The following is a 25,791-nucleotide window of genomic DNA, read 5'->3' on the forward strand; positions in this document are numbered from 1 at the left end:
AAACTGTCTAAATTGAAGGCTACGTTCTAACGACTTGTCACAGTTAAAATAAAACTGTCAATCATAGTTTATGTAAATGTATACTGTATAATTTATCATTGCCATCAAACAGTCAAGCACAGGATCATTTTATTGCTTGACAAAACAATGGAATTGTTATAAGTTGACATGATAAGAGGGATGCAGGCCTGTGAAATAATAATACATTGTAAAATGAGATTGTTCGACCTGATGAGCACAATATATTTTTTTATGTGGGCATATGTATATGTCTAGCAGCTATTAATGCCAGTGCTGCATTGTTTTACGTTTTAAATTGTGACCCTAACCCCAACTAATTTTCCGAGGTTAATTCAAATTAGTGCTGTCAATTTTAACGAGTTAATCTTTGCGTTAATTGTGAAATATTTAATGCGTTAAAAAAATGTATTGCCATTGACGCATTGACGTTAGCCATTAGCCATCCTGGCTAAAGATGGACACTGACAAGGAAGGAGTTTAAGGAGTTTTAAGTACGTTTCATCACGAAACGTACTTAAAACTGTGGTTTCTTTTTGACGTCGCTCGTGTTGTGCAGACTAAGAGAAATAACTTGAGTTAATATGTGGATCTACATTAAAGCAATTCGAGGTTACGCTCATCATCTGTTTCAGTAAAAACGCTCAACATGAAAGAAAAAAGCCCTGCATAAAGTCCGCGCAATGATTTTTTTCATAACGCGTAACAGGCAGAGAATATGGGTGAAGAGTCTTGTTGTGGGTTCCAGGTTGACACACTCACTACCTGTCACATCACAGTTCACACAGGAGATGGTTCCCTGACGTGTCCAGATATTTAGCTGCTAGATATATGGACACTGCCTCTGTGAATCACTTTGGCCTTGATGGTTTCATTGGAAATCTGTAGTTCACAGAGAATCTGTGCTCAAAGTTAAAAGATGCTATCAAACAATAGTATTTGAATTTAAATATTTGTGTTCATTCTACATCGATCATTTTACGCTCATTATATCACAGCCCAACACCCCTGTGATATAACGAACTTATACTACGGCGTGTCGTGAGCTATTGCTTCAATATTCAGTTTGTGTATTTAGTTTCAAAGAAAGAAAGTACTTAACCATTTTGTGCTGGTAGGTAAAGCACAGCAGTAACAGTGACTTAAGTATAACACTTCTCATGGAGAGCGACTGTGTCATGGTTCCAATGAAAACATGGTCACAACATACTCATAGCCCAATGTAGCTGCACTTGACTGGTATTAATGAGTATGTTGTCTGATCTGTATTTCTTTATTAATGAAATGAAAAGGATATTCATTTTCAAGGATATTTTTCAAGGTTCATTGGGTTTTTAGAGGTTCTCCTCAGAAAAAGTTTTGAAAGGTTAATCACTTCAAGAAACCTTTTCCACATTATGACATGGATTTCACAGTGTCACTTCATGAATTGTGATAAAATGATCTCTTAATGCCACATTAAAGTTTGAGTCATTAACAAACTACATGCATGCCAACTAAATTTTTTTTTAATGTAATTTTCAACATTTGTACACATTTACAATCAATTCCACACTTTAAGACCGACAGCTGCTCTGGTGAAAACAGACCAGATGTGTAAAGATAACCCAGAGTCTGTTGGACACTGACAAAACAGCTTCGACAGGCAGGAAAGCAGTAATGAACACAAACAGAATGGCTACTGTCATGTCGTCATGTAGTTACCAGTGTTGAAGCCTCTGCCCAGAGCTGGCCAGGGCCGATGGTTCTTCCACAGGTTCCCCAGGTACCAGTCACTCTGGTTCTCCACCAGACCCAGAACCTGCTGACCTGAAACACAGAAAACACATCATCACTGCTTAGGGTTGGAACGGTTTGTGTATTCGTGCCGAACAGGCATGGTATGGACGTTACGGTTAGGTGCAGGCAGTCATACGGCGAATACGCGGTATAAACAAAACTGAGGTCCGAAGATTAATGACGGTAATGCAGAACCAAAATTTCACACCCTTCCGAACACCTTAAACTGTAAGCCCTATAGCTCCAGCTGATTGGCTGAGTCGGTCACAAATGACCTGGCGAGTGGAAAGGACCCACAGGAGCCGGAGGATCCGCCTGCTTCTTTTGAATCAGCGGTATGGGAAAAATTTGGATTCCCAGTGAGCTACAATAGCAAAGATGAGAACATTTGGCTGATGTAACACACACACACACAAACATTTACAATTTATTTTTAAATGATTGTATATCAGCCAATATATCATCATCAGCTCAGGCCATACCATTTCATTCACAGATTCTTTTCATTTGCATCTACTTATTTTGTTTTTTTGCGTTTCTCTGTCTCTGATTTTTAATATGTGCAGATGATTCGCATTACGGCCGTATATACACATTAGCAGAGCAGCAAGAGCAGCTCTGGTCCTCTGTTTGTTTGTGCACCAGGGAGTTGTAGATTAAAGCCTGGCTGATGCTTCTGCATAAGATCGAAATCGAGCCTATGCAAGTGTCCTACACCATTAAGACCGTTCATGCTTGTGCACTGGTGTGCCTGGGTCGCTCTGCAATTACACTGCCATAACAATAGTTGGCAGTGGGTTTCATATACCACTATGTGAATTCTTCAAACAATGGCGACTGTAACTGAGCGGTTCATGTTGGAGTTGAAGATTAGAAATGTTGAACAACATGCTGAATTTACTAACGCAGGAAAGAGAGGCGACATCAGAGATAATAAGTATGACCACTGAACCGCTTGAGGCAGGATGGTAAATTTTCTGTGTCCAGCCACTGAAGGAGACAGATGAGACATGCTACCAATCTGACCAATCACAGTTGTTGTATCCACTTACAGTCCAGATAAGCCAAGCCTGCCTGCTGACGAGCGAGCGCAAGCGACCGACAGCAGGGCAAAGAGCGCTGCACACATCTCTACAATGAATCAATGGTCGGTCCTCCGATGCTTTTATTTTTTCAAGGGGTGACACGGTAGTTTTACTCTGCGGTAAGCGTGATGTGATGTATTGCAATAACCGTTGCAGGCCTATGGGAATCGAAACCAAACATCATAGTATGACACATTGTACTGTAATGAAATTTTAGGATAGCAGCATAAAAAAATATTATATCAATAAAAATATTATTTGTTGCTGCTGGTTTTTATCAGCAGATAACAGGACAACTGAGCCATGATCTCCTGATGACTGGCAGTTCTTAGCTTCCCAACAGTTTGCAGTCAGAGATGGAGGTTGTAGCGGATCAGTATGCAGACAATTCAGGGTTAACTAGTTCGACACAGAGCCAGCAGGAACATAATCCCCACATAAAGTGGGCTTTTTATGTCTGAGTCTTCAACAAATAGAACACCTCACAAGTGGCATACAACTGGCATGGAAGATTGCGCCAATTGAATTTAAATTTTTCGAGCCAGCAGACAATAGGAATAAAGAGGACAGCAGGTGAAATGAAGCAGAGAGGGAAGATCCAGAAGGCGAAGGGACTGGAGGGGAGGGATGAACGTGGGCTGTGGGGTCACAGATTATAGAAGGCATGGTGGGCAGAGATAAAGGTCGAGGAGATAGGCATTAGGGAGGAGATAGGAACCTGAAGAGCAGACATGGGTGTAGAGGTAGCAGCTTTAATTAAGGTTGTAAGGAAGATTAATGATAGCCTATTGAAGCTAAACAAAGACCAGAGATCTGCCATCAAGGTGACGACTGAGTAGGACAATTAGAGCGCAGAAACAATACACTGGCCATTTTACTGGGAAACACTTCACAGGTGATTCGAATAAAAAAAAAATCATCAAGAAAGTGCAAAAACTCATTGTCGGCTTTGTAGGAACACAATTCTACTACACACTCCCTCTTTAATGATCTAATTTCATTGGAATTAAGTAGCAACCTTGTGTGATTAATTATAGCTAATGATATTTTAATTGTGTTAGAATTCCATGAAAATATACAAATGCACATTTATTCTTCAATTTAATACTTCCAAGGGGGAAATAAATCTGGTTATCTTCATCCTGGGTCTTCTTTAAACAACTCTGGATCTATCGGTCTGTCGGTCTAATGTGCTAAGCATGTTAACTACTGAGATGTGGGTGAAAAAAACATGGTGAGTCAGACAAAACAAAACTAACGAAATAGAAACCAGAACCCTGGCAAGTCATTGCAGAAGAAATACTGCGAGCACATCTATACTAAGCAAAGCAAGCCAAAGTTGAAACAGGAGACGGGTGTGTTAAATGTGCAGGATGTTTCCATATTTGGAGGGAGTGATTTTCCCTTTCCACAGAAGTGGATTGCACATATTTCTTGACCCATATGACTTCTTTCTCACTGATGTGGCCCGATTCAATGATCTGAGAAATTAACTTGGCGAGTACAATTACAGGTAGAACTGAAGGCCAAAACTGAAAGGGGAACACTGATTTCACATCAAAGTCCACTTCCAGATGTCAGGGTTGTGTTTGTGTCCCCAGAGGGAGCTGTGTGCAGTCTGACGAAAGTCCTGAATATCATTTTAGTCAGTGTCAGCTGGGTGTGAAGACAAAAATATGGTATGTAGTTCGAAAGAACCTCTATAGGCAGCTCCTAATGTTTGCTCCAGACTAATTATTGGCTATAGGAGCAAACAGGGCTGGTACGATACACATTTCTCCCGCTTACAATGGGTACGAATACATCTTGTCACAGGCCTTTCTGTGACCTCTAGACTTCCCCAGTGTTTCCTGTTTGTTTCCCTGTCTGTCATTCCCTGTGTCTCCTCCTCTTGGTGTGTGTGTATGATTCTCAGCAGTGGCGTGGCTCAGCAATCACCACCTGGCACACCTGACTCTCATCATCATCAAGCTCAGTGCAGGAACCCCCGGCACTCCACTCACTCGACCAGATTGTTCCGCTCTCTATGTGTAATTGCCAAAAACCGGAGCTGAGCCTGCCTCTACTGCGTCCTGTCCCCACCAGCTACCATTCGCTCCAGCCTGCACCAGTTCTCCACCAGCTCCCCACCACCAGACGCCATCACCTTCCACATGGATTCCATCTCTCCTGTTCATCTCCAAAATACACTCGGCCTGCAAGGACCCAGACTGGCTAAGGCCAAATAAAGAACTTTATTGTACTCAGCTAGTGTCTTGTGCCTGAATCTGCCTTTGGGTCTAAATAACTCAAACTGAATTGTAACACATCTACATATAATTAAAGTGTGTTGTAATGAAGTTAAATAAAATAATTCTATAATAGAGCTAAATAAAGTTCTGTTATAATGGGAGTCAATCCGAGAGGAACAAACACTGCTTTGATTGTGAAGCACCCAGCTTGTAACAATTGTCTATCTAGCTGCTTTGTATTCAAAGTTTCTGGTTCCCAACAAATGTTAGCAATTAGCTGTTAACTGCACAAAGTGCAGGGCTGTTAAATGTGAGGATGTATTCACTGTGACAAACTGGTGACTTAAAGCCGCCTTCTGAGCAAATAAACAGTGCCCTGGTTCACTTGCCAATGCTAAAAAGATAACTGGCTAGATTCTGGACCATACACAGCATATAAACATACTAGTCTAGTCACTCACTGAAGCCTGTATTCTCTGGAATGACCAGCAGGTGGTGACTCCCTAGTTGCTAAAAGATGTCAGTTTCTATTTTAAGTCTATGAAAAAATGACCCTTCTTTTCTCACCTGATTTATAACGTCAGTATACATTTTGTCTTCTCGACCATGCAAAACGTTACAGTACAAGTCGCATTCACTCATTCACACACGTTCATACTGCTATTTACCACACATTTTCATACACTGCCGCCACCAAAGGCAATTTTAGGGTTAAGTTTCTTGCACAAGGACCTTTTGGTAAGCTGACAGGTCGACCTGGACGACCATCTGTGGTCTACTGAAAAGCAGAACTCTGACTCTTCAGCAGCTAAACGCTCCGCTATGTTCACCAGCTGCTCTGTGTCTGTCTGCTGTTTTCTGACGAGTAGGTTGTGGACAGTGGGTTTCAAGAGCCTTTTCACTGAAAACAGCTGCCTGCCCTCACCTTAACCCTAACTCTGCTGCTGTTGCTGGAAATGATACCAATGAGTGCAGAATTTGCACCAAAGACAATGAGCTAACAGAGCCTAAAAAAACTACTTAGAGCTGTTAGAAGAATTGAGTTCTGTGGGTTTGTAACTATGGGAAAACTGTAATAATAATAGTAATAACAATAAAAAAGAAGAGGCTTGAAGGTGTCTTTTCAAACAATCGTTCTCTATGGAAACGCTTGTAATAATATGATGGATGTAATTATTTTTAAATGACCACAACATACATTTACTTAAGTGTGAAGACAGGACTACCAAAAATCTGTGACTACAGCAAAACATTCACAATGAGAAAAACTGGTGTGTGCAGCTGACCATGAAGCCTTAACTATCAGCTCATATTGTCCGTTTCCACGTAAGAGAGCCATGACAGGCAAGAAAAATTAAATCAATACAGCCCTACCCTGTTTCAACAAAAATTATATGTTCTGCTGGAGAATAATCTACCTCGACACAATATTCCATCAAAACTACAGCAGATCCTTCTGTTCTCTGTATTCAAACAGAGCCGTCAGCAGCAGCCAGTGGATCAGCATTTTCAATGTTCAATACAGATTAATTCACATCAAACTGTTTAGTTGCTATTGATCTATAATTTATTGACAGGTCATGGCCTGTGAGCCCACGAAGGATTAAAGCCAATAGCTGCTATTTAGAAACTGCAGTCTGGGTAGAATGCATTACAGAGCTAGACATAATAGTATGTATGCAACGTCCCACTGAGCAAAGACCTTACACATCAAACCTCGGGCCTTCCACAGTCTATTTCCCAGCCTGCTAGGGGCTGATGGGGAAGTTCCTAAATAAACTGCGGAGAGGTACCAGGGGGATCAGAGGGATTCTGTACTGCTGAGTCAGTGGGGCTGATGAATAAAGATGAATCCCAGGGTCAGCATGACAACCATACACTCTTCACTCCACTGCTACTCACATGGAGCACTTCTTAAAAACAAACCAGGAGATACAATCGACAAATGACAACTGATAATTCTGTTAAATAACAACTTTTGTTCATCTGGAGGAGGAGATTGCCAATATGGTCCATACCAGGGCTGCATAATATGATATGTTGTTAAAAAGTCCATGGTTCCAAGTAAAACCACCAGTGAGTTGTTTGGAGGGATATAATGCAGTTTGTTGCAATACATGACAATTATTTTACCTTACTTTACAGAAGACATTTCTTTCTAGATTTTATGTTTGAAAAAGTTGGGATTGTACCATATTTAAAACTTAGACAGTTGTGTTCATAACATCAGATACTCCATTTGGACAGAGGGTACTACTGTATTTTGTGCATTCTACAAACACAACACATTCCTGTCAACATTTTTACAGCCATAGTAACCCTCATGGGCAGATTCAGGATTTGTCTAAATAAGGGGCCACATCGGGGCAACAGTTTAGAAAGACAGGCTACGTATATGTCCAATATCCATGCACAATTCCTTATTCAGGCAAGTAATTCCTTGTTTGTCACTGGCTCTATAACTTTGAGCAAAGACACACATCATTGAATATATTTTTCAAATCACACTCTGTTCGGGGACTTGTAAACAAGCCCTTGAGTTTTCCTAAAAACTAGAACCTAGAAATCCTAGAAAGTTAAAGCTAAGGACATCTATCGGTTTCAGTATCCTTCAGTTTCAACACTTCATAGCAGATAATGTCCAATGTGTTTTGAACGGAGTGACACTAAGCGGAAGCCAGTTTCCCACTAAGGCAGGCTGTTTCAATTGTTTCTGTTCTGACCTTGGGGTGAAAAATGCCAGTGTGCCATTTGAAGAGAGTAACTCTATATTCCATATGTACACAGAAAACTTGTGAATAAATACAAAACCAAACAGTTCTCAAATTGTTTTACATTCATGAATACAGTAGCCACCAGTGCTTTACATTTAATGCTCAGTGGAGAACTGTGAAGGATTCTAGAGTGATACCAGTGGGAAACACATACTCAAAGACTACTGACATCTGGTCGATGTTTGAGTGTGCTGTCAATGGACTTTACAGACTATGTTCATTCAGAGAAATACTACTGAGGAAGAACCAGTTGATATGCAAGTCTTCCATAATGCTTACAAATAGCATTTTTTCTCCTTCTTCCAGACATGAGGGCTTTGCTTTTGGGCAAGTATCTCTATCACAAACTAGCAAATGGTAGTTATTTTGTGCACAATGCACAGAGCTGACTGTCAATAGGCAATGTCAGCCAATTGAGACACATATTCCAAATGTACTGTATAAACACTCCTTAACACTTCAGAATATCAAAATGGAGTATGGTTTTTACATTACCCATACCCATCCATCCATGTCTTCTGCTTACCCTAGGTTGGGTCATGGTATCAGCAGGCTAAGCAGGGTGTTCCAGACATCCCATTCCCTAGCTACGCTTTCAAGCTCCTCCTGGGGGATACCGAGGTGTTCCCAGGACAGATGGACTATACAGTATAATCCCTCCAGGGAGTTTTGAGTCTACCCTGTGGCTCCTCCCAGTTGGAAAAAACCTCAGACAAAATGCCCGAACTACATTAACGGGTCTCTTTTAACGTGATATAGCCCTGGGTCTGCTCCGAGCTCCCTCCAGATATCTGAACTCCTCACCCTATCATCCATATACATAGAGACTACCTATGTCAAATTCTGGGAATTTTCCTTTTCAGAACAATAAGGTTATATTATTGTGCATTACATTCATTTAGGAAAAGCTTCTGTATTTCTATTTGTGGAGTGAAACTATGGAACAATCTGAATGTGGAGCTCAACGGATGTTTTAACATACAGTTTCGAACAGAGGTATGCTGGGTTTTCCCTGTAATATTGTAATATTGACCTTACTATGTAAAGTACCTTCAGACAATGTATGTTATGATTTGGTACTACACAAATAAAACTGAATTGAATTAAAATCTTCACAAGGTACAGGAATGAAGATGGTGTTTGACTATCACAGGGGCTAACTATTTATTATTTATCTTGTTAGTGTAAATTGGAGGGATTGTCTTTTGCTGTGCTACTGTAAATATGTAAAGATGCAAAGAAAAATATATGATCATATATGGTGAATCTTGTACTGCATATTATATTACATGTAATTTATATTGCATTGCTATATTATAATTTAATAACATAATATTGAGTTGTAGTTGATATAAGATAAAAGAATGAGATTTAGGATAAATATGCTAAAATGAATTTATCTTGTTATAAAATAAAGATGTGATTAATATTATAAATATATATAGTATATTGGAAATAAACATCAGTCATATCAGAGATAGCATTAAAGGGCAGTTAGCGATTCTAAATCAATACACGTGTCAGGGCTGAGCAGGAAGCAGGACCCAAATGCAGATGTAGGGGGATAAAAAAAAGGATATTTAATAATAAAACGAAAACAGAATCAAACCAAGGGTGTCCACGAGATGTAGCAAAAACAGGTAATCCAAATACTGGAGCCAGGGGGAAAAAATGACGAAACACACCGGGGGAAATCACAGGAACAGACCAGAGAAAACAGCAGAAACAGACGTCTCCGGACAGACTGGGGAAACACAACAGAAGACCCGAGCCCCCCTCTCAAGGACCGAATTCCAGACGGTCCAAAACAAATCTACAAAGAGCAGGGTGGGTAGGAGGGGGGCCAAGACGGACCGAAAAAACTGTCACTGGGGAACTGGACAGGGGTTTTGCTGGGGGGTTCAGCAGGCGTAGCAGTTCTGGGGGAAGGCCCGGTGGCCTTGTAGGCAGGCACGACAGTTCTGGGGGACGGCCAGGAGGCCTGGCAGGCAGGCATAGCAGTTCCGGGAGACCACCGACGAGCGACACGTCGATCGGCCCTCCGACTGGCGACGTGGAGCAGGCGTTGGTCGGCCCACCGGCCGGGGACGAGGAGGGGCAGACGTCGACCGGACCACCGACGAAGAATGCGTCGATCGGCCCACCGGCCGGGGACGAGGAGGGGCAGACGTCGACCGGAACACCGACGGGGAACGTGTCGATCGGCCGGGGGCGAGGAGCAGACGCTGGTCGGACCACCGACAAGGGACGCGTCGATCGGTCCCTCGACTGGAGACGAGGAGGGGCAGACGTCGACCGGACCACCGACTAAGAACGTGTCGATCAGTCCATCGACTGGCGACGAGGAGAAGCAGACGTCGACCGGACCAACGACGGGGAACGTGTCGATCGGCCCACCGACTGGGGACGTGGAGGGGCAGATGTCGACCGGACCACCGACAAGGGACGCGTCGATCGGCCCATCGACTGGGGACGAGGAGCAGGCGTCGGCTGGACCACCGACGGGGGACATGTCGATCAGCCCACCGACTGGGGACGAGGAGGGTTTGGCTGGACCACCGACGAGTGACGCATCCATCGGCCCACCAACTGGAGACGTGGAGGACGGCTGGATTCAAGCAAGCCGCAGGGCTGCAGACGTTGTTGGCCTGTTCTTAGCCCGAGCCGAATCATCCAAAAATCCCTGGAGTTGTCGTATCATATCATAAAGCTCCTCAACCGAAACGCCATTCTTTGCCCTACCGACTGAGGACGATGGATACTAGCAGGCCTGATGCTAGCCAACTGGGGTGCTGGCTGGATGGCACACTGGGAGGCTGGCTGGATGCTAGCAGGCTTGATGCTAGCCAACTGGGGTGTTGGCTGGAAGGCACACTAGCACACTGGGTGGGAGTCTGGAGTATTCAAAAAGTACTTGTGCCAGCCTGGCAACGAACTCCTCAACCAGGGCCTCAGGGAAACTTCCCTGCGTGCCATGCGCAGACACCCTTCCTTGTATTCCCATCCTAACTCTCTTTTAAATTGTCCATGAATACAAGTAAGGGTGTAAATTAACTCACGAAGATCCAAATAAAAAAAATAAAAAAAATCACCTGCTGGGTCCATTTTGGGGTTGGGTCGTTCTGTCAGGGCTGAGCAGGAAGCAGGACCCAAATGCAGATGTAGGGGAAAAAAGGATATTTAATAATAAAACGAAAACAGAATCAAACCAAGGGTGTCCACGAGATGTAGCAAAAACAGGTAATCCAAATACTGGAGCCAGGGGGAAAAATGCAGAAACAGACCGGGGAGGAAATACGGAAACAGACCAGAGAAAACAGCAGAAACAGACGTCTCCAGACAGACTGGGGAAACACAACAGACAGAGACCGGGAGTATAACAGACGAACCAACACTGACAAAGGGAAGCACAGACACTAAATACACACGAGGAGGGCAGGGCAAATTAAACACAGGTGAGACACATTAGGAACAGGTGCAGACAATCACAGGGGCAGGAGACACTGGCAAAGTAACGAAAACAGACAAAAGACAGGGAAACAGGAAGTGCGTAAACACCAGGAACTACTTCAACATAAAACAGGAAATGAAAACACAAGATCATGACAACACGTTTTTTCTCACCGTCCGTTAGTTAACCCCTTTGTGTGTGCACCGAAAAGAATTGGGGTTCTCGGCTCAGCCCAGGCTCCGTAAATCGAAAAAGTGGTGCGGACCAAGTGCAGTTCGTAAACATCACTCGTCAAAACCTTAAGGGACATGCTAGCGGTTGGCACTGCAACTCCGCGTTTTTTGGCCAAGCTTTCTGTATGATCTCTTACTGCCCCGTTAAGGGCCTTGCAGAGGGCCCCACACTGGATTTTTTTTTTTGCCACGCCCTGACTGGGAATCGAACCCTCCGACTTCCTCTACTGGAGGGTGGTGAGAGAGCTCCAGAATGATCTTGGCAAACAAAAATAAATGTGTGTATTAAATCTCAAGAAAGACATTTAGCCTTTACAGTGTGAGGTTTAATTTGCAGTAACATTCCAAAGTCGGGGATTGAGTGACATTCAGCATTTATTTGCATATTCTATCATATGTGTGATCAATCATGTGACCACATGAGAGTTACTCTTAAGCTGCTTTTACACTTGAAAGCAGTGTATTCATAATTCTAATGAATGAAGAGTGGTGAGCAGTGCTCCACTTTAATGCTCAGTGGAGAACAGTGAAGGACTCTCACCCTGCACTGCAGCGTGTGTGACCACTGACACATTTCACTTTGACCACTAATGAGTGTATATTAAGATATTTAATCAGTTCATCATCATCGAGTAAATTTGAAGAAATCTCCTTTAAGAATTCCAGAGATCTTTGACCTCTGACCACCAAATTCTAATCAGGTCATCCTTGAGTCTAAGTGAATTTTTGTGCCAGAGGAAATTCATGATGAATCACGTTCTCAAAAATCCATCTTTATATATGACAGTTGGTGTTGCTTTCTTAAAGTCATGAAATATGGGAAGAGGGCTAAAGGAGTATGACATTTAACAAAGGTCTCCAGCTGGCATTAAAACCAGGGTATGCTTCTTGACTACTCTGCTATATCCAGACGCCCCAATAATTCACTAAGTTGCCTGCAAACTGATGTAAGCAGTTAATTTTCAATTACGTGTTTGTTTACCTGGTAGCTTGTACAAACAATACATGTTCAAGAGGAGACATGAGTCTTTGTAGATAAAGAAGCAGGCATTTGATTTCTAGGTTGTGGTTGATAAAGTCTTTGGCCCTTGACGTCAGGCTGCTGTCTGATTCATGTCACTGTCAACAAAGGATGAGGCAGTTCTCCACTTACATAGAGAACAAACAACATTCTGACTGGCTAATGCACAGACACGAGGCACCTTGAAAAAAAACAATACATCAAAAATACATCTCCTTATTTTTGTCTCAAAAGTGAGCACACACCTTTTTTGTGTGTAGCAGACGTGTAGGAGAAAAAAACATGCCTGTATTTAATTTCCGATTGACTTAAGCAGCTGGGCAGCTGAGGCCCAGGAGGTAGAATGTCGGCGGTTCGATCCCAGCTTCCCCCAGTCCGCATGCCGATGTTTCCTTGGGCAAGACACTTAACTGTAAATTGCCTCTGGTGGCTCTTCTGACAGTGTATGAATGGATAAAGTCCATTTACCATTTACAATGATTCATGCATCCATTATCTACACTACTTATTCTTTGAGGGTCGTGTGGGGGCTGGAGCCAATCCAAGCTGACAATGGGTGAGAGACAAGACACACCCTGGACAGGTCATTGGGCAGACATACAGAGACAAACAACCATTCACAGTCACACCCACTGGCAAATTAAAGCAGCTAACCGGAAGTCAGTTTTTCATTTTGTTATGTACAATGTGCCCTATCACAGTACTGTGCCTCCTCAAACTGTCCTATGTGTTTTGTGAATGAACAAACCACAGGTGCCTTTTTATGTAACTCTCTGAACCTCCGGAGTCACCACATGAAGCCACGTAGTTTAGAAAAAGCAACAGGTAAAACAAGAGGCGAGTTAGTGAGCTGGCATGACAAAGCAACGCACTCTCTCTGTCCCCGAGCCCTTGAACACAAAGTGATCAGCCAAAAAGCATTTTTGTCGCATGAGGGTTGAGCCGCTGACAAAAAAACAAAGTGATGCCTCACGCTGTTCGAGAACTGCAATACACTTAAGTGTTCCTAATTCAAGGAAAGGTAGTTTGGAAGGTTACACTGCCAAAGTATCATCTGCCATTAGCACTGTTGATTGCGTTTGGCGGTGGGTTGATTGAATGCATGGTGTCATAATGCGTCGTCATGGTAACCCACATACTAACTGCATTAAAAGGACATGTTTGAATTAAGTTTCCTGCAAATATCTCACGTTGCAACGCCATCATTGCTGTTTTGAAAGTATTCTAAGAACAAAATTGAGAAACATCCAAAACATCCACGCTCTGGAAATTCTCCCTGCTGATCTCGACAATTTAGGGAGTAAATCTAAAGGGTGTGTGGCCACCTTTTAACATCCACAAAGTCAAAGACTTCGAAAGAAAGACTCTCGGGACTCTGATCGCCTGGAGACAACCTTCCATCATTTAATCACCTGCACAATCGCACATCCTTCCCCCTTGCTCCTCTCTCTCATCCTGCAAGTGTCCTTTTCATGTTGAAAAATCGAACAGTGACCAGGGACCAAAGGCATTTGCCAACACACACTGAATGGATAAATATGTATTATGAATATATAATATGCATTTAAAGTGTCTTAGATCAACCATGGAAGCTGGGGCCTTAGTCTTATTTATGTCAGCTTGACTCTGACGTCACTTTCTATTGAACAGCCAAGTGGTAAGCTCATGGTAAATCTACCTTGACTGTCTGAGCATAGAGAAAATGAAACTAAAGATAAATATGTGCCTGTAGCTTTCATGATGGTACTTGCACCTTTCTCTGCTTCAATAAACCCTCAGAGCATTAGCTGGACACAGACCCGAGAGTCGTCTTTGGCACGAATATATCACTACTCTAATTTTTGAGAGCATGAATGTCACAGGAGAATGATTTTTTTTACATAATAAGATATTTTGCGGTCAAAGCAGAGATTTAGAAATCTCCCACTTGTCCTTAAGACAAGGCCCTTAAGTAAAGCTTGTGACTGTTTCTACATTGGACCTGGATCATTGTCTGGGGTGCATCTTCAGGATATAAATATTTCTTGGAAATAGGAATCTTGGGTCTTCCAACCTAACTGACACGAGGAGTCATCTGTTATTGGGCCAAATGTACAAATGTGTTTTGTGGAGAGTTGTTAACCGTAGCTCAGTTTGTACATTATTATATAGATTCATGAATGTGTGAAAGAATCTGCAAATGTGTGCACAGATTTACAAAGGTGGTCGTGAATCTGTTATTTTATCTAACATCAATCGAAAAAGTATACACTCAAAAGACCACATAAATGGCCCCTTAGTGAAGGAAAGTTACACCTCAGCTACATGTCTCAACTGGCTGTATTCTTTACACGATAACTATTGTTATGCCAGAGATCTGCAAATCTGACAATAGATCAGTTTCTTTCATTGCGCTGAGCTGAGGCTGACATGATCATGGTGCATAATGACAGGCTATGTACCACTCTGCCAACATGCCACAGTAGATGTAGTGCTTACGCACCAGCAGACCGTTTTGATATTAATCTTCCCGTTGCAGAGCAACATCCAACTCAAACCTAAGAACTTGTGAAGAGAGAAACTGTAAAACCTTGACCTTTCAAAACTACCTCTAAAGAAATGATTTCAAACAAATTGAAGTTCTCTTCAGGAAAGGGAAATGTTATAGAGTAATTCATCAATTTTGTCAGAATCATCCACACAAAGGCAGAACAGAACAAATTTGCTTTTGGCCCCATCCCTTTGAAGTGTGAGATCTCTTTCAATTGAAGTTTGCATATTTTTGTTTTACGAATCTCTTCACTCTTATCATTCCTTCAAAATTTCACAACCTTGGGGCTGTCCTGATAGCAAAATGGTTAGGCCACATTACCACATGAGCATACATGTCTTGAGAAGCAGGTCAATGGTTTGATTCCTGACCATGTCATCCCCCTCCTCTCTCCCCTACATTTCCTGTCTTTCTTCAGTTTGGTTATCTAATAAAGGCTCAAAGGCCCAAAAATAACATATACTGGTGACACATAGAGCTTTTGATCTAGTAATATAAATCATTAGTCTAATTGAAAAAAAATTTTGGGACTAAAAACAGAATAACAATAGAACTGAATGTGTCTGTAAGTTTCATCGTACTAGCCCTGCATAATTTGCGTAGGGGATCTTCTGACTAATATCGTGTGCCCTTCATGTCTATCATTTTCAAATTCACCAGCTATTCCCCAACTGTGGTTCCTCGTAGCTGTCCTTGTCGCGGCCCATCAGTGACCAATCCAGTGACTCTGTCTCGCTCACGTAAGCTGCTTATTGTATGTAATGACATCACAATAGCCTGCTTGTAAAAGTCCAGATTGAAAGTCGCAGCACACCGCTCATGTCGTCTTTATTTTTCACGGATGTCATCTATGCTTTAAATAGGTGAAGAGACAGATTTCTTACAAATTACAGATAAACAAGATTTCAACCGCCCTAGACAAAGAATGGGACATGCAGAAACAATAATGTGAACAATAACCCCCTACACAAGCCTGGGAACAATAATATAAGCCATTTGTTTGAACAAAAAGGTTTTTGTCAAAATTATTAAACAGAAATTACCTGTGCCTTCTTATTGGCACCAGTTACACCTACAAACTTTTGACTCAAAAAGTTAAATGATTTCAATAATGAAGCTGAATTTTGACAACTCTGACAAGCTAAGACCTGGTTTAATGAATGACATCCTTTAGTTTTACTACACAGTATATGACTTCTCCTTGAACATGAGTCCTGTGGAGTAGATCCTCATCTTAAAACTGTGCACTGCATTGACAGCTTATTCTGCAGAGGTTGAGGTACAATGACTTTTGCCACCGGGGAAAGACAACCGTGGAGGGAATTCTGTTTTCAGCGGCATTGCACCTGAGGCTGAAGGATCCTCGATGGGTCACGATCCCAAACCCCAAGTGTATGGGGCTTGTTCCAGCTCACCAGCTCTTTAGAAAGACTTCATTACACGAGAGATCGGCAATTATTATTCATGTAAATCAAAAACGACATCAAGGCCACTCCCCGTTCACTGATAAGGTTCTGTTTCCCTTGCGTATGGGTTACTATCCTCTCTGTGCCTCCATTTCTGTTGTCTCTCATATCAACGGAGACAATTGGGGGTAAGTGGTAGATAAAGATAAAACACAAGATGTATGTATGTAAAAGCTGTATGACTGATGGTAAAATGGATTCTTTGACACCGTTTGTCAACGTGTGAGCCGCTCTCGATGACATATGTGTGATTACACCGAAAGGTTTGAGGAACAGAAATGTCTGACACCCTTTCATTTTAAGCGAGTCTCGGTGATGAGAAGCAGCAGCAGCAGCAGAAACGCAACTGCCAGTGCCCAGAGCAGCGACTCAATGTTGACCCGAGGATAAATTGAATTATCCTCAACATGCTGATACTGCTAGCAATTTCAGATAAGGATTTGGTTTTCTTCCCAATCTATCACTTGGTAAACAATTACAAGCAGAAACATTCTGCACCATTGTTTTTCTATGGAGACGCTGAACCGTGTAACCATGCTATATATAAATAAATGTATAAAACACTATGTCTGCCTATCATCTGGATGGTCAGCGCTGATGGAAGGATAGAGAGGTGCTTGAAAAAAAATGTCCCCATCTTTCAGCATGACAATGCCCTGAAGCATAGAGCCAAGAAAATGCTGGGCTGGCTTCAGGACAAGTCTCTGACTGTCCTTGAGTGGCCCGGCCAAAGCTCAGACGTAAGACAACTCAATACAGCCATGCTCAATAAAAAAAACGAAGAAGAATGGAGCTAGTTAATTTGAAAAACAGAAATCTTTGACTAATTAAACATTGATGAAAGGTCTGTATTAGAGAACCAACTGCAACAAAACAACCTACATTAGTGAGGTCTTATTCCCCTTTTTTATACTGCATTTTGTATATCCACCTTTATTTTGGATGACATATTGGATCCTATTGAGCATGGATGGTAATAGTCTTGAAACAAAGTCTGTGTAGAGAGGTTCTGCCATTCTTCACAGCTGCTCTTTGGTGGAGGGCTTTTGTTGGTCTACTTTACATTTTATAATAATCCAAATGTGTCGTATTTGTGTGACACTCCTCCCACTGGCTTGGAGGTCGTTCTGGCCATCGGTGGGGAATTGGCTGAGATGGAAGGGTCATCGACTTCCACACTATTACTTGTTTTTGGGAAAAAATGCAATCCTGCGGCATTTCGTGAGCAGTTGTTTTCTTCGAGGACGCTGTCTGAGGCGTTTGACTTCTGATCAGTCACTGGAACACCAAATTCCCACAGATAATCCTCATGTCTGAAGTATTTACCACTCTTGTTTTTCACAGCAAGGTATTCAGACTGGCTAAAAACACCATATGGTCTTTGTGAACAGAAATATTGTGTTTATTTGCATTTGGAGCAGGGGCGTGAGATCTGATGCCAAGCAGTCACAGGGGACACATTCGGGACAAAGGTGTGAACTGACGAATTCAGAGCTGTCCACTTGTGATCGGATTTCTCAGGACAGATGTCAACACCAGATCTGAACAGGCTCTTCCTGTACCGTCTAACCCAGTGGTTCCCATCAGGGGTTCGCCAAAGCTCAACAGGGGCTCACGTGGCCCTTTTGATTTTAAGGGTGTAAGAATTTTTATATGGAAAATAAAGATAACTCAGCATTTAATTATCATGCTCTGCCCAATTCTCATCTGTCCTAATCCACAAACTCTCCTTCACGTGAGCAGAGAGAATCAGTCCGTCATGAGAGCTGCATGTTGTCGAGGTTCAGCGCAGGACGAACACTTACAGTTTCAATTTCCTCCTCCTGCACAAAGAGAATGAGAGATTGTTGGTTGAGGGAGCTACAAAGTGGATGCAGAGAGGGACCGTCGTCAGTGAGGACAGATCATTTTTTATTTTGTTTTATTTATTTTTAATCTGATTGTTTCATGGTGGTTATGTTGTGAAGCAGATCAAACACAGACACATCTCTGCTCAAGATAGGATTTTTTGTGTTTGCAATGCAGCCGCAGTAGGTCTCTTCTTGAAAATGTTCATCATATTTTAACAATACTGTGATAATTTTGGTCACTTTTACCGTGATGTTAACTTTTTTATACCGTTACATCTCTAGACGTGAGGGGGGCTCAATGTATACTATAGTAAAAATATGAGTCCCTCAAGAAAAAGGTTGGGAACCACTCCTCTAACCAACTCAAGCTCCTGTATCCTCTCCCATCTTTATGAATGCTCACAGTCTGGTCTCCTATTAGTCGCCGTGTGGAACCATGCATGTTTCATTAGACACAACCTAGGCCAAATTTCTGTACAGGTTATAGATTACAACCGTATTCAACTGGAAAACAAAGGTGTACTCGCTTTTGTTGACTTGAGGCCGGCCATTTTTCATTTGTTATCTCAATGTTTTTAACAATACTTCAATTTTGAAGTGATATAAATATTGTAGGGTGGTACAATTTTGAATAATTCATTTAAATACATGTATGCATTAGTGTGTCAGAGCAGATGTAGAGACAAAGCAGCAGAAACACAGAGGGTAGATGAGGGGTCTGTGGATGCATCATACATTTGATTCATGAGTCTTGTTTGGTACAAAAGCATTCTTCCTCCTGACATAATTCCTTCCGTGCTCTTGGACCACTCAGACACACTGCACCAAAGACAGTGTTTACTATGCGTGGAATTTATTTAGGCACGGCACATGAAGACATCTGCCCCCACATGTCGGGATCTTTTGTATTTTGAAAGTGACATACAGCTTAATTTGGGTTGGAGATTTTACTGTGTAGTCGCGTTAGAATCCTCACAGGCGGATGGAGTTTGCGCTGTTGTCATGGAGATAGCTGTGATGTCTCATTTGACCTCAGTTTGGGATTCAGTTAAGGTTAAAGAGCAGAGTTTGGCCCTTACTCATCACTGCAGCTGAGGTGCCCATGTGCAAGGCCATTAAGGACTCTGCATGATTCAGACAGTGCTTGTTGGATATCCGCAGCGCGGCACATATTTACTAAGGACTAGAGTATAAACACGCACCGAAGTAGGAATTCAAGGAAAGTGACTGAAGATGCAGTGAAATGAAATTAGAAAGGCTTGTCACAACACTTTCCGCCTTCCTGTTGTCACAGGGAGACAATAGCATCATATCACCTAGTTTGTTTAAAGCACACCTTAAAGGGGCAGTAAGCGATTCTAAAGAGACCTGCTATAGGAGTGGCGAATAGTGGTGAGTGCATCGGACACCCACACCAAGGACCTGGGTTTGCGACCCGGCCAGAGCAGTTAAATCACAACAACAACAAAGAGAGAAACAAGCTTTCTCGAAAATCACAAAAAGTTGTGATTGGACCGGCAAGTTTTCTGCCAGAGGAAAAATCACTTCCCAATGGAGGGGATCTAGACTGTATATTGGCAGAGCAAATTTAAATGCTGAATGGACTTTTCTAGTCATATAGACCACTCAAAGCGCTTTAAAGGAAAGTCACATTCAACAATTCACACAATTGCACTGCTATTCACCTTGCCTTTTCTCTATCACATTCATACACTGCTCGAAGAGACGCAAGAGGCAATTTAGGGTGAAATGTCTTGCCCAGGGACACATTGGCATGCAGACTGGCGGAAGGTGGGATCTAAACCGCCAACCTTCGGGTTGGTGGATGAACAAATCTACCTCCTGAGCCACAGCTTCCCAAATGAGCTCCCAGAATTTGTCTGGGTCCCAGGCTTACAGTGAAACTAGTCAGTGAGAAACAGATAAGACAGTTCAACATTTATTCTGATCTCAACCACACACCTGTGAAGTTGTGACTGCATTTTAAATAGTTGGGATGCAATCATGGTGTTCTTTGCTTTTCTATTTTTTTTTTTTATACCTCTGCTTAGGAAGTAGTGTTTTCAACCCGGATTTCCAAGAAACCTGGTACAAAGACAGGACACGGGCCAAGAAAGAACCCATTACTTTTTGTGGATCTGGACAAAGGTGGCAGATTCAGGTAATTTTCACCATTTAAAAAAAAATCAATATGTAAATTTTGATGAAAAAAATTCAGGCATGTTATAATGTTATTCATGAGTGTTTGCAATTTGCTCCACTTTGATTGAAATCAAGGGCGCCTTGGCTGAGGTATGTGTTCTAGTGAGTGCCATTGTAGTTTCTAAATGGGCAGCGGCTGTGGCTGAGGAGGTAGAAAGGGTCATCCATTAATCGGAAGGTCGATGGTTCGATCCCTGGCTCCTCCAGTCCACGAGCTGCAGTCTCCTTGGGTAAAGCGTTTTGAATTGTCGATAAGACAAGAAAGGCGCTATATACAGTATATACAGTCCATATAACATTGAAGATAATGATATCAAGAGAAAGTGTAAATCACACTTTGCAGTGCCAGTAAAGTTAAGAAGACATTACGTTGACTCTAACTTTCTCTGTGATAGTTCATTTTAAATGCCAGGAGCTGTAATTCACTGCAGAGCTGTTGTCATTAACCTGGATTTATGGTGATTTTTGTCAGACATCGTCGGGATTATGAATAGGGATTTTATCAGTGCAGCACAGAAACTTGGGAATGTCTGCTGGTTATCACGCCAGGTTTATGGGCAACAATTAAATAACTATTCCATAATCATTCATCTGTCAGACAAGGAAAAAAGGTAAATATGCAAACAAGATCAGGTCAATTGTGACTTCAGCTGCAAAATTCTAGAAAGGATAGAACCTTAATTGCCTTCATGCTGCTGCTCCACCTGCTGCTGACTGTGTTGCCACCTGTTAATTCTGTGTGTGTGTGTGTCATCATGGAAAAACGTGGTCCTGGAGACACCTATTGTATTGGGCACTATCACTGAGGCTCCCGTCAGTACTTGAGGTCATGTGACGGGGATAAATTGCGTCACTGCAATTGTAAGATAGTTTCACAAAACTGTACAGGTATGTTAGCGGAGGTCTAAATGAAGGCCGAGTTCAAAGATGGGTGTGATCTGACCCATGAGAATAGAGTGCTCACGTAAAAATGCAGTAATGACTACAGAGTATGGTGTTTCCCACAGATTTTGATCAAATCTATGGTGGTAGCTGTCCCAGTGTAGGGGTGCCCTGCAAACAGTTACCCCATCCCCGCTGTCTGCTGTGAACTGTATGTTTGTTGCTGCAACACGCACAGCAGAGGGCTTCTATGTTATCATTATGACACTGTGGCGGGACAAATTAGACTATGGTGGGAAACCACAGTCCAGGTAATTAATGGGAAAAACCTGGAGTACTTAATGTTCAGAACTAGGGGTGGGAGAAATAATCGATTCTTAGATGCATCGCGATTCTCTTTTGAAAAATAATGTTTTGATGCAGAAAAATATATAATCTGAGTTTTACAACTCAATTTTCAACATTAAGATGCAATTTAACATCACTGAGCTTCAGACTGAATGGCAGACTGCTGCAAGTGAATGAGGAACGTTACGTACGTCCCTCTGACGTCCACTACGTTCCTTACGGCTAAAAGTCACATGTGCGTCGTGTTTACGTTCTAAGCTACATAATACCATGGCTAAACAAGAGCAACCGCCCAAAACGATTTGACCGTCACCCGCTGCATGAAAAGCTAGCGTACGGAAGCATTGCATCTTGTTTCCGCCGATTTCCAGGTTGGCCAAGAGATACGCAAACATTCCAGGCAGTTGTGTCTTTGCAGGAAGAGACTTTTCTACTATGCAGCTCTTACATGTTCAGCATCCACCAGCTAAGCATCTTTGCTATGTTGCACTTTTTTGGGCTGTGAAATATATTGGCAAATATAACCTTCCAGTGGACATATCTCTTCCATTGATTATTAGTAATACAATATAATGGAAAGAAATGTATCTGTTTTTCCTTAACAAAACAAAATGCTAAATGATTAAAAATACTAATCTATATATATAGTAAATGTATAGAAATATTTGATGCATCAAGATGCATCGATAATCGTTTAATAATCGAATCGTACTGTAGCCCTCTACATCGGAATCAAATCATGAGGTGCCTAAAGGTTCCCAACCCAAGTCAGAATGTCTTGAATGACTTTGATGGGGGTCACTGCTGGTGCGAATCATTTGCAAGATGGTCTCTAGTTAACGCAGTTTATGCAGCACACCACAATGCATTCCACAGTTCACAGCGCAGATTGTACCTTAATGAAAATGAACACTCCCTAGATTTGTGGAAAGTGCTGCATGTGTGTAAATGGTTTTGTAGAAAAATAAATGCTGAGTAAGAGAAAGGGACCTGGACTCTACACAGCTCCTGAGAGATGTTTGAGAATGAATGAGTTCAAATGCATTACAGCAGTCTGTCGCTACACCTGACCTCAACCTGCCTGCCCTCTCCCCCCTTGGTATGCTCCTTCACAAGCCTCAAATTTGTCAAAGTGGCAAGGGTCATGGTTTGTACTCCCTGTAGACCATGGTGTGTGGGAATGAGGCTGAAATTAAATATGAGGTCTTGAGTGAAGTGCTAATTTCCCCCGGGCTCCACACCTATCCCTAAGAATATTTGCTGATTAGAACTGGAGGGTTAACTCTTAATAAATTCCCAGGCAGGCACCAGTGATTTGTGACAATGGATGGATAAACGGTCCACGTCAACATCTTTGAGAGGCCCTGGAGCCCATTGACAGGAACATACAATCAGTGGTAGGGGGAGGAAAGAGGCACATATTCAGTGGAGCAGACAGGTGCCCCAGACCTGAGAGTATCAGCACACACTAAAACCCCACAAACACCCACTAACATCCGGCTTTTGTCTTCAGTGTGAAATGACACAATAGGCATGTATCCCAAGGTCAGTCAGTGTTGATTAGAGACGATAGATGAGATTGCAGCTAATTTACCTAATGATCCTGGTTCAGTTCATTCTTGAGTATAAGTGAAAGTCAAAAATACAATCAGTCACTGGCAAGGAGAAATAAAATTTGTCTACTGTCAATATGAAAAGAGACTTTTTTTTCAACCAATGTTAAAAACACATTTTTCATCCTGAATGACGAACCACATGAGAATTGCAATGTGCCTGTGCAAATCACGAGAAAGGTTGAAGTATAGCTTGAAATATCAGCAGGGATGCTTGTGTTTCATTAACGTTACCCGAGCTGCAAGAAAAAAAACTGCAAAGGGGAAGTAACTGGAATTAATATGTGAAAGAAAAGTGTTTTTGCATGGAAATGAGAAAGTTGGCACGGCAGAGTGACTCTGATGGAATAAGTGCTGAGGAAATGTATTATACTGAACTTAACATTCAATTACAAACACTGCTGATTCAATGACACCACTACAAGCCCCCCAAATGGACTCCCACATGAGGCTTCACTGTCAGAATATCTGAACAGTTACTTCAAGTCACGCAGTCAGCGCCCATCACAAACCATTCAACACCTTAATATTCCTGCTGCTACTACAGGACCGGCCCCTGACAGGTTGAACCATCAGGGATCCTGGACAAAAGTCTGGATTGACTGAAGACACAGAGAAGATTAACTGTCTGTGAACAACGGCAACAGCTGTAACTGGACCAGGCCTCTGTGAGGACTGAAAAAAGATCAAGGAAATAAGGGGTGGGCAATCTGACGATCTTTGATCGGAATCAATCTTAATTTGGCATATGATCTGATTTTCAGAGGAATTGATCTGACTGGGGGGAAGTTTCTGCTGACAGTCTTGTTACAGAAAACTGCGCATGTATTCATTACAACCAACAGATATTTTTTTCAAAGTCTGGTTGTACTTCACCAAAAGCGATGGAGACAACGCTCGTTGCCACAAGTGTAACAAATGTTTAATAAGTAAATGTGGTAACACGAGCGATCTGTCAATACATTTAGTGAAAGTGAAAATTAAAGTACACTCTACTTCTGCTGGTCCAAGTCAAAGAACCTGATTTATTTTTATTTGTCTTTTTCTGACATGAGACGCTCACTTTTTCTTCTCAGTTTGGCTCTCTTGTTGTTGTTTTTTTTGGAGCCAATGATGGTGAGAAAAATCGTGATTGAGATTGTGGATCATGATTCTCTCCCAAAAGATCATCGTATGATCTTTTGACCAGATCGCCCGCACCTACAAGGACATTTGAAAAGAGAGTAGACACAGATGTCCAACTCCCCAACATACTGTACAACAACCTGTTTTTCACATGAAAACTGAGTTCTCTCCAGGACGTGTGTAGAAGTGTAAATTGATGAAGATGTGGTTGAATGCACGAAAGAAGTAGTGGTAGTAGCAAAGAAAAAGTTAGAAAGTGGACTAGATTTCTTCTTTCTTTTTGCTAAACTCCCGCTAAAAACTGTTTTTCATGATCATTCTGTAGCAGTATGATTTTTCTCATAAGCTGTTAAACAGACAAAATAGGAAGCTTGGGACTCTAAAATGTCCCACTCAAATTAAGAGGCTTTGTCACAGAATAAAGCCTATATCACACAGCGACAATTCGAGGCTCAAATGATGGAGATACTTCCAACAACAAATACACCTGACGACCTGAAAAAAGATGCCCGAAGGCTAAACAGAATTTGATACAGTCAAAACAGAGAGTTTGAGAGTGGAACGATGGAGACAAAGGATGATCAAAAGTTGAGGAAAGAAGTGTTGTGACATGAAAGAAAGTGCGTGAGGAGGAGCGAGACAAACTCCCAGCAGGAGGCTGCAACAGCAGTGCTAATGCCTGAAAATGCAAGATCAGTCGACAGACAGGACGACGATCTTCACAAACATAGACCTTGATTGTTGCTCAGATCTAACGAATAGTTAGGACGCAGTCAAATGTCAAATTTCATCTGTTTCACAAAGACTCTTTTCACTCGAAAAAACATGACAAATCAATCAATCACAGCGGACAGATGTCACTAATTGTTACCATGGAAACAAGGCTATTTTAGACATTTTTTATGTGAGACTGTCTGAATTTCATTAGACTGATCTAAGAGCTAAATTAAGACTGACCCACCGGTAAAGCCAGTAAAGGCCAGTCTTTGGAAGCTTTCTCATCATCCGTTAATTTGAAGAAAGCTAAAGCCTGGGTAACATTTTTTAAGTGTGCTCGTGGATTGTTGTAATGCCTTAAACATAATGGGAATACACAGGTTCAGACAGACTGAACGGAAAAAAAAAGAAGGGGTGGCAGAGGTGCCACATTGGAGTCCACTGTTAATTAAGATTGATCCAAATC

At 42.0% G+C, this 25,791-nt stretch overlaps 1 protein-coding gene across 2 annotated transcripts in view; it reads right to left on the reverse strand.

Annotated features, from left to right (window-relative positions):
* The window catches only part of large1 (LARGE xylosyl- and glucuronyltransferase 1), a 129,540-nt gene that overhangs the window by 18,735 nt on the left and 85,014 nt on the right, over positions 1-25,791 (reverse strand). For both annotated transcript variants that reach the window (XM_035616618.2, XM_035616617.2), the window contains one exon: positions 1,723-1,827. In XM_035616618.2, the coding sequence (XP_035472511.1) occupies positions 1,723-1,827 (105 nt within the window). The remainder of the gene's footprint in view (positions 1-1,722; positions 1,828-25,791) is intronic.

Source organism: Scophthalmus maximus, chromosome 12 (assembly GCF_022379125.1).
Source record: "Scophthalmus maximus strain ysfricsl-2021 chromosome 12, ASM2237912v1, whole genome shotgun sequence".
Taxonomy (NCBI): Eukaryota; Metazoa; Chordata; class Actinopteri; order Pleuronectiformes; family Scophthalmidae; genus Scophthalmus; species Scophthalmus maximus.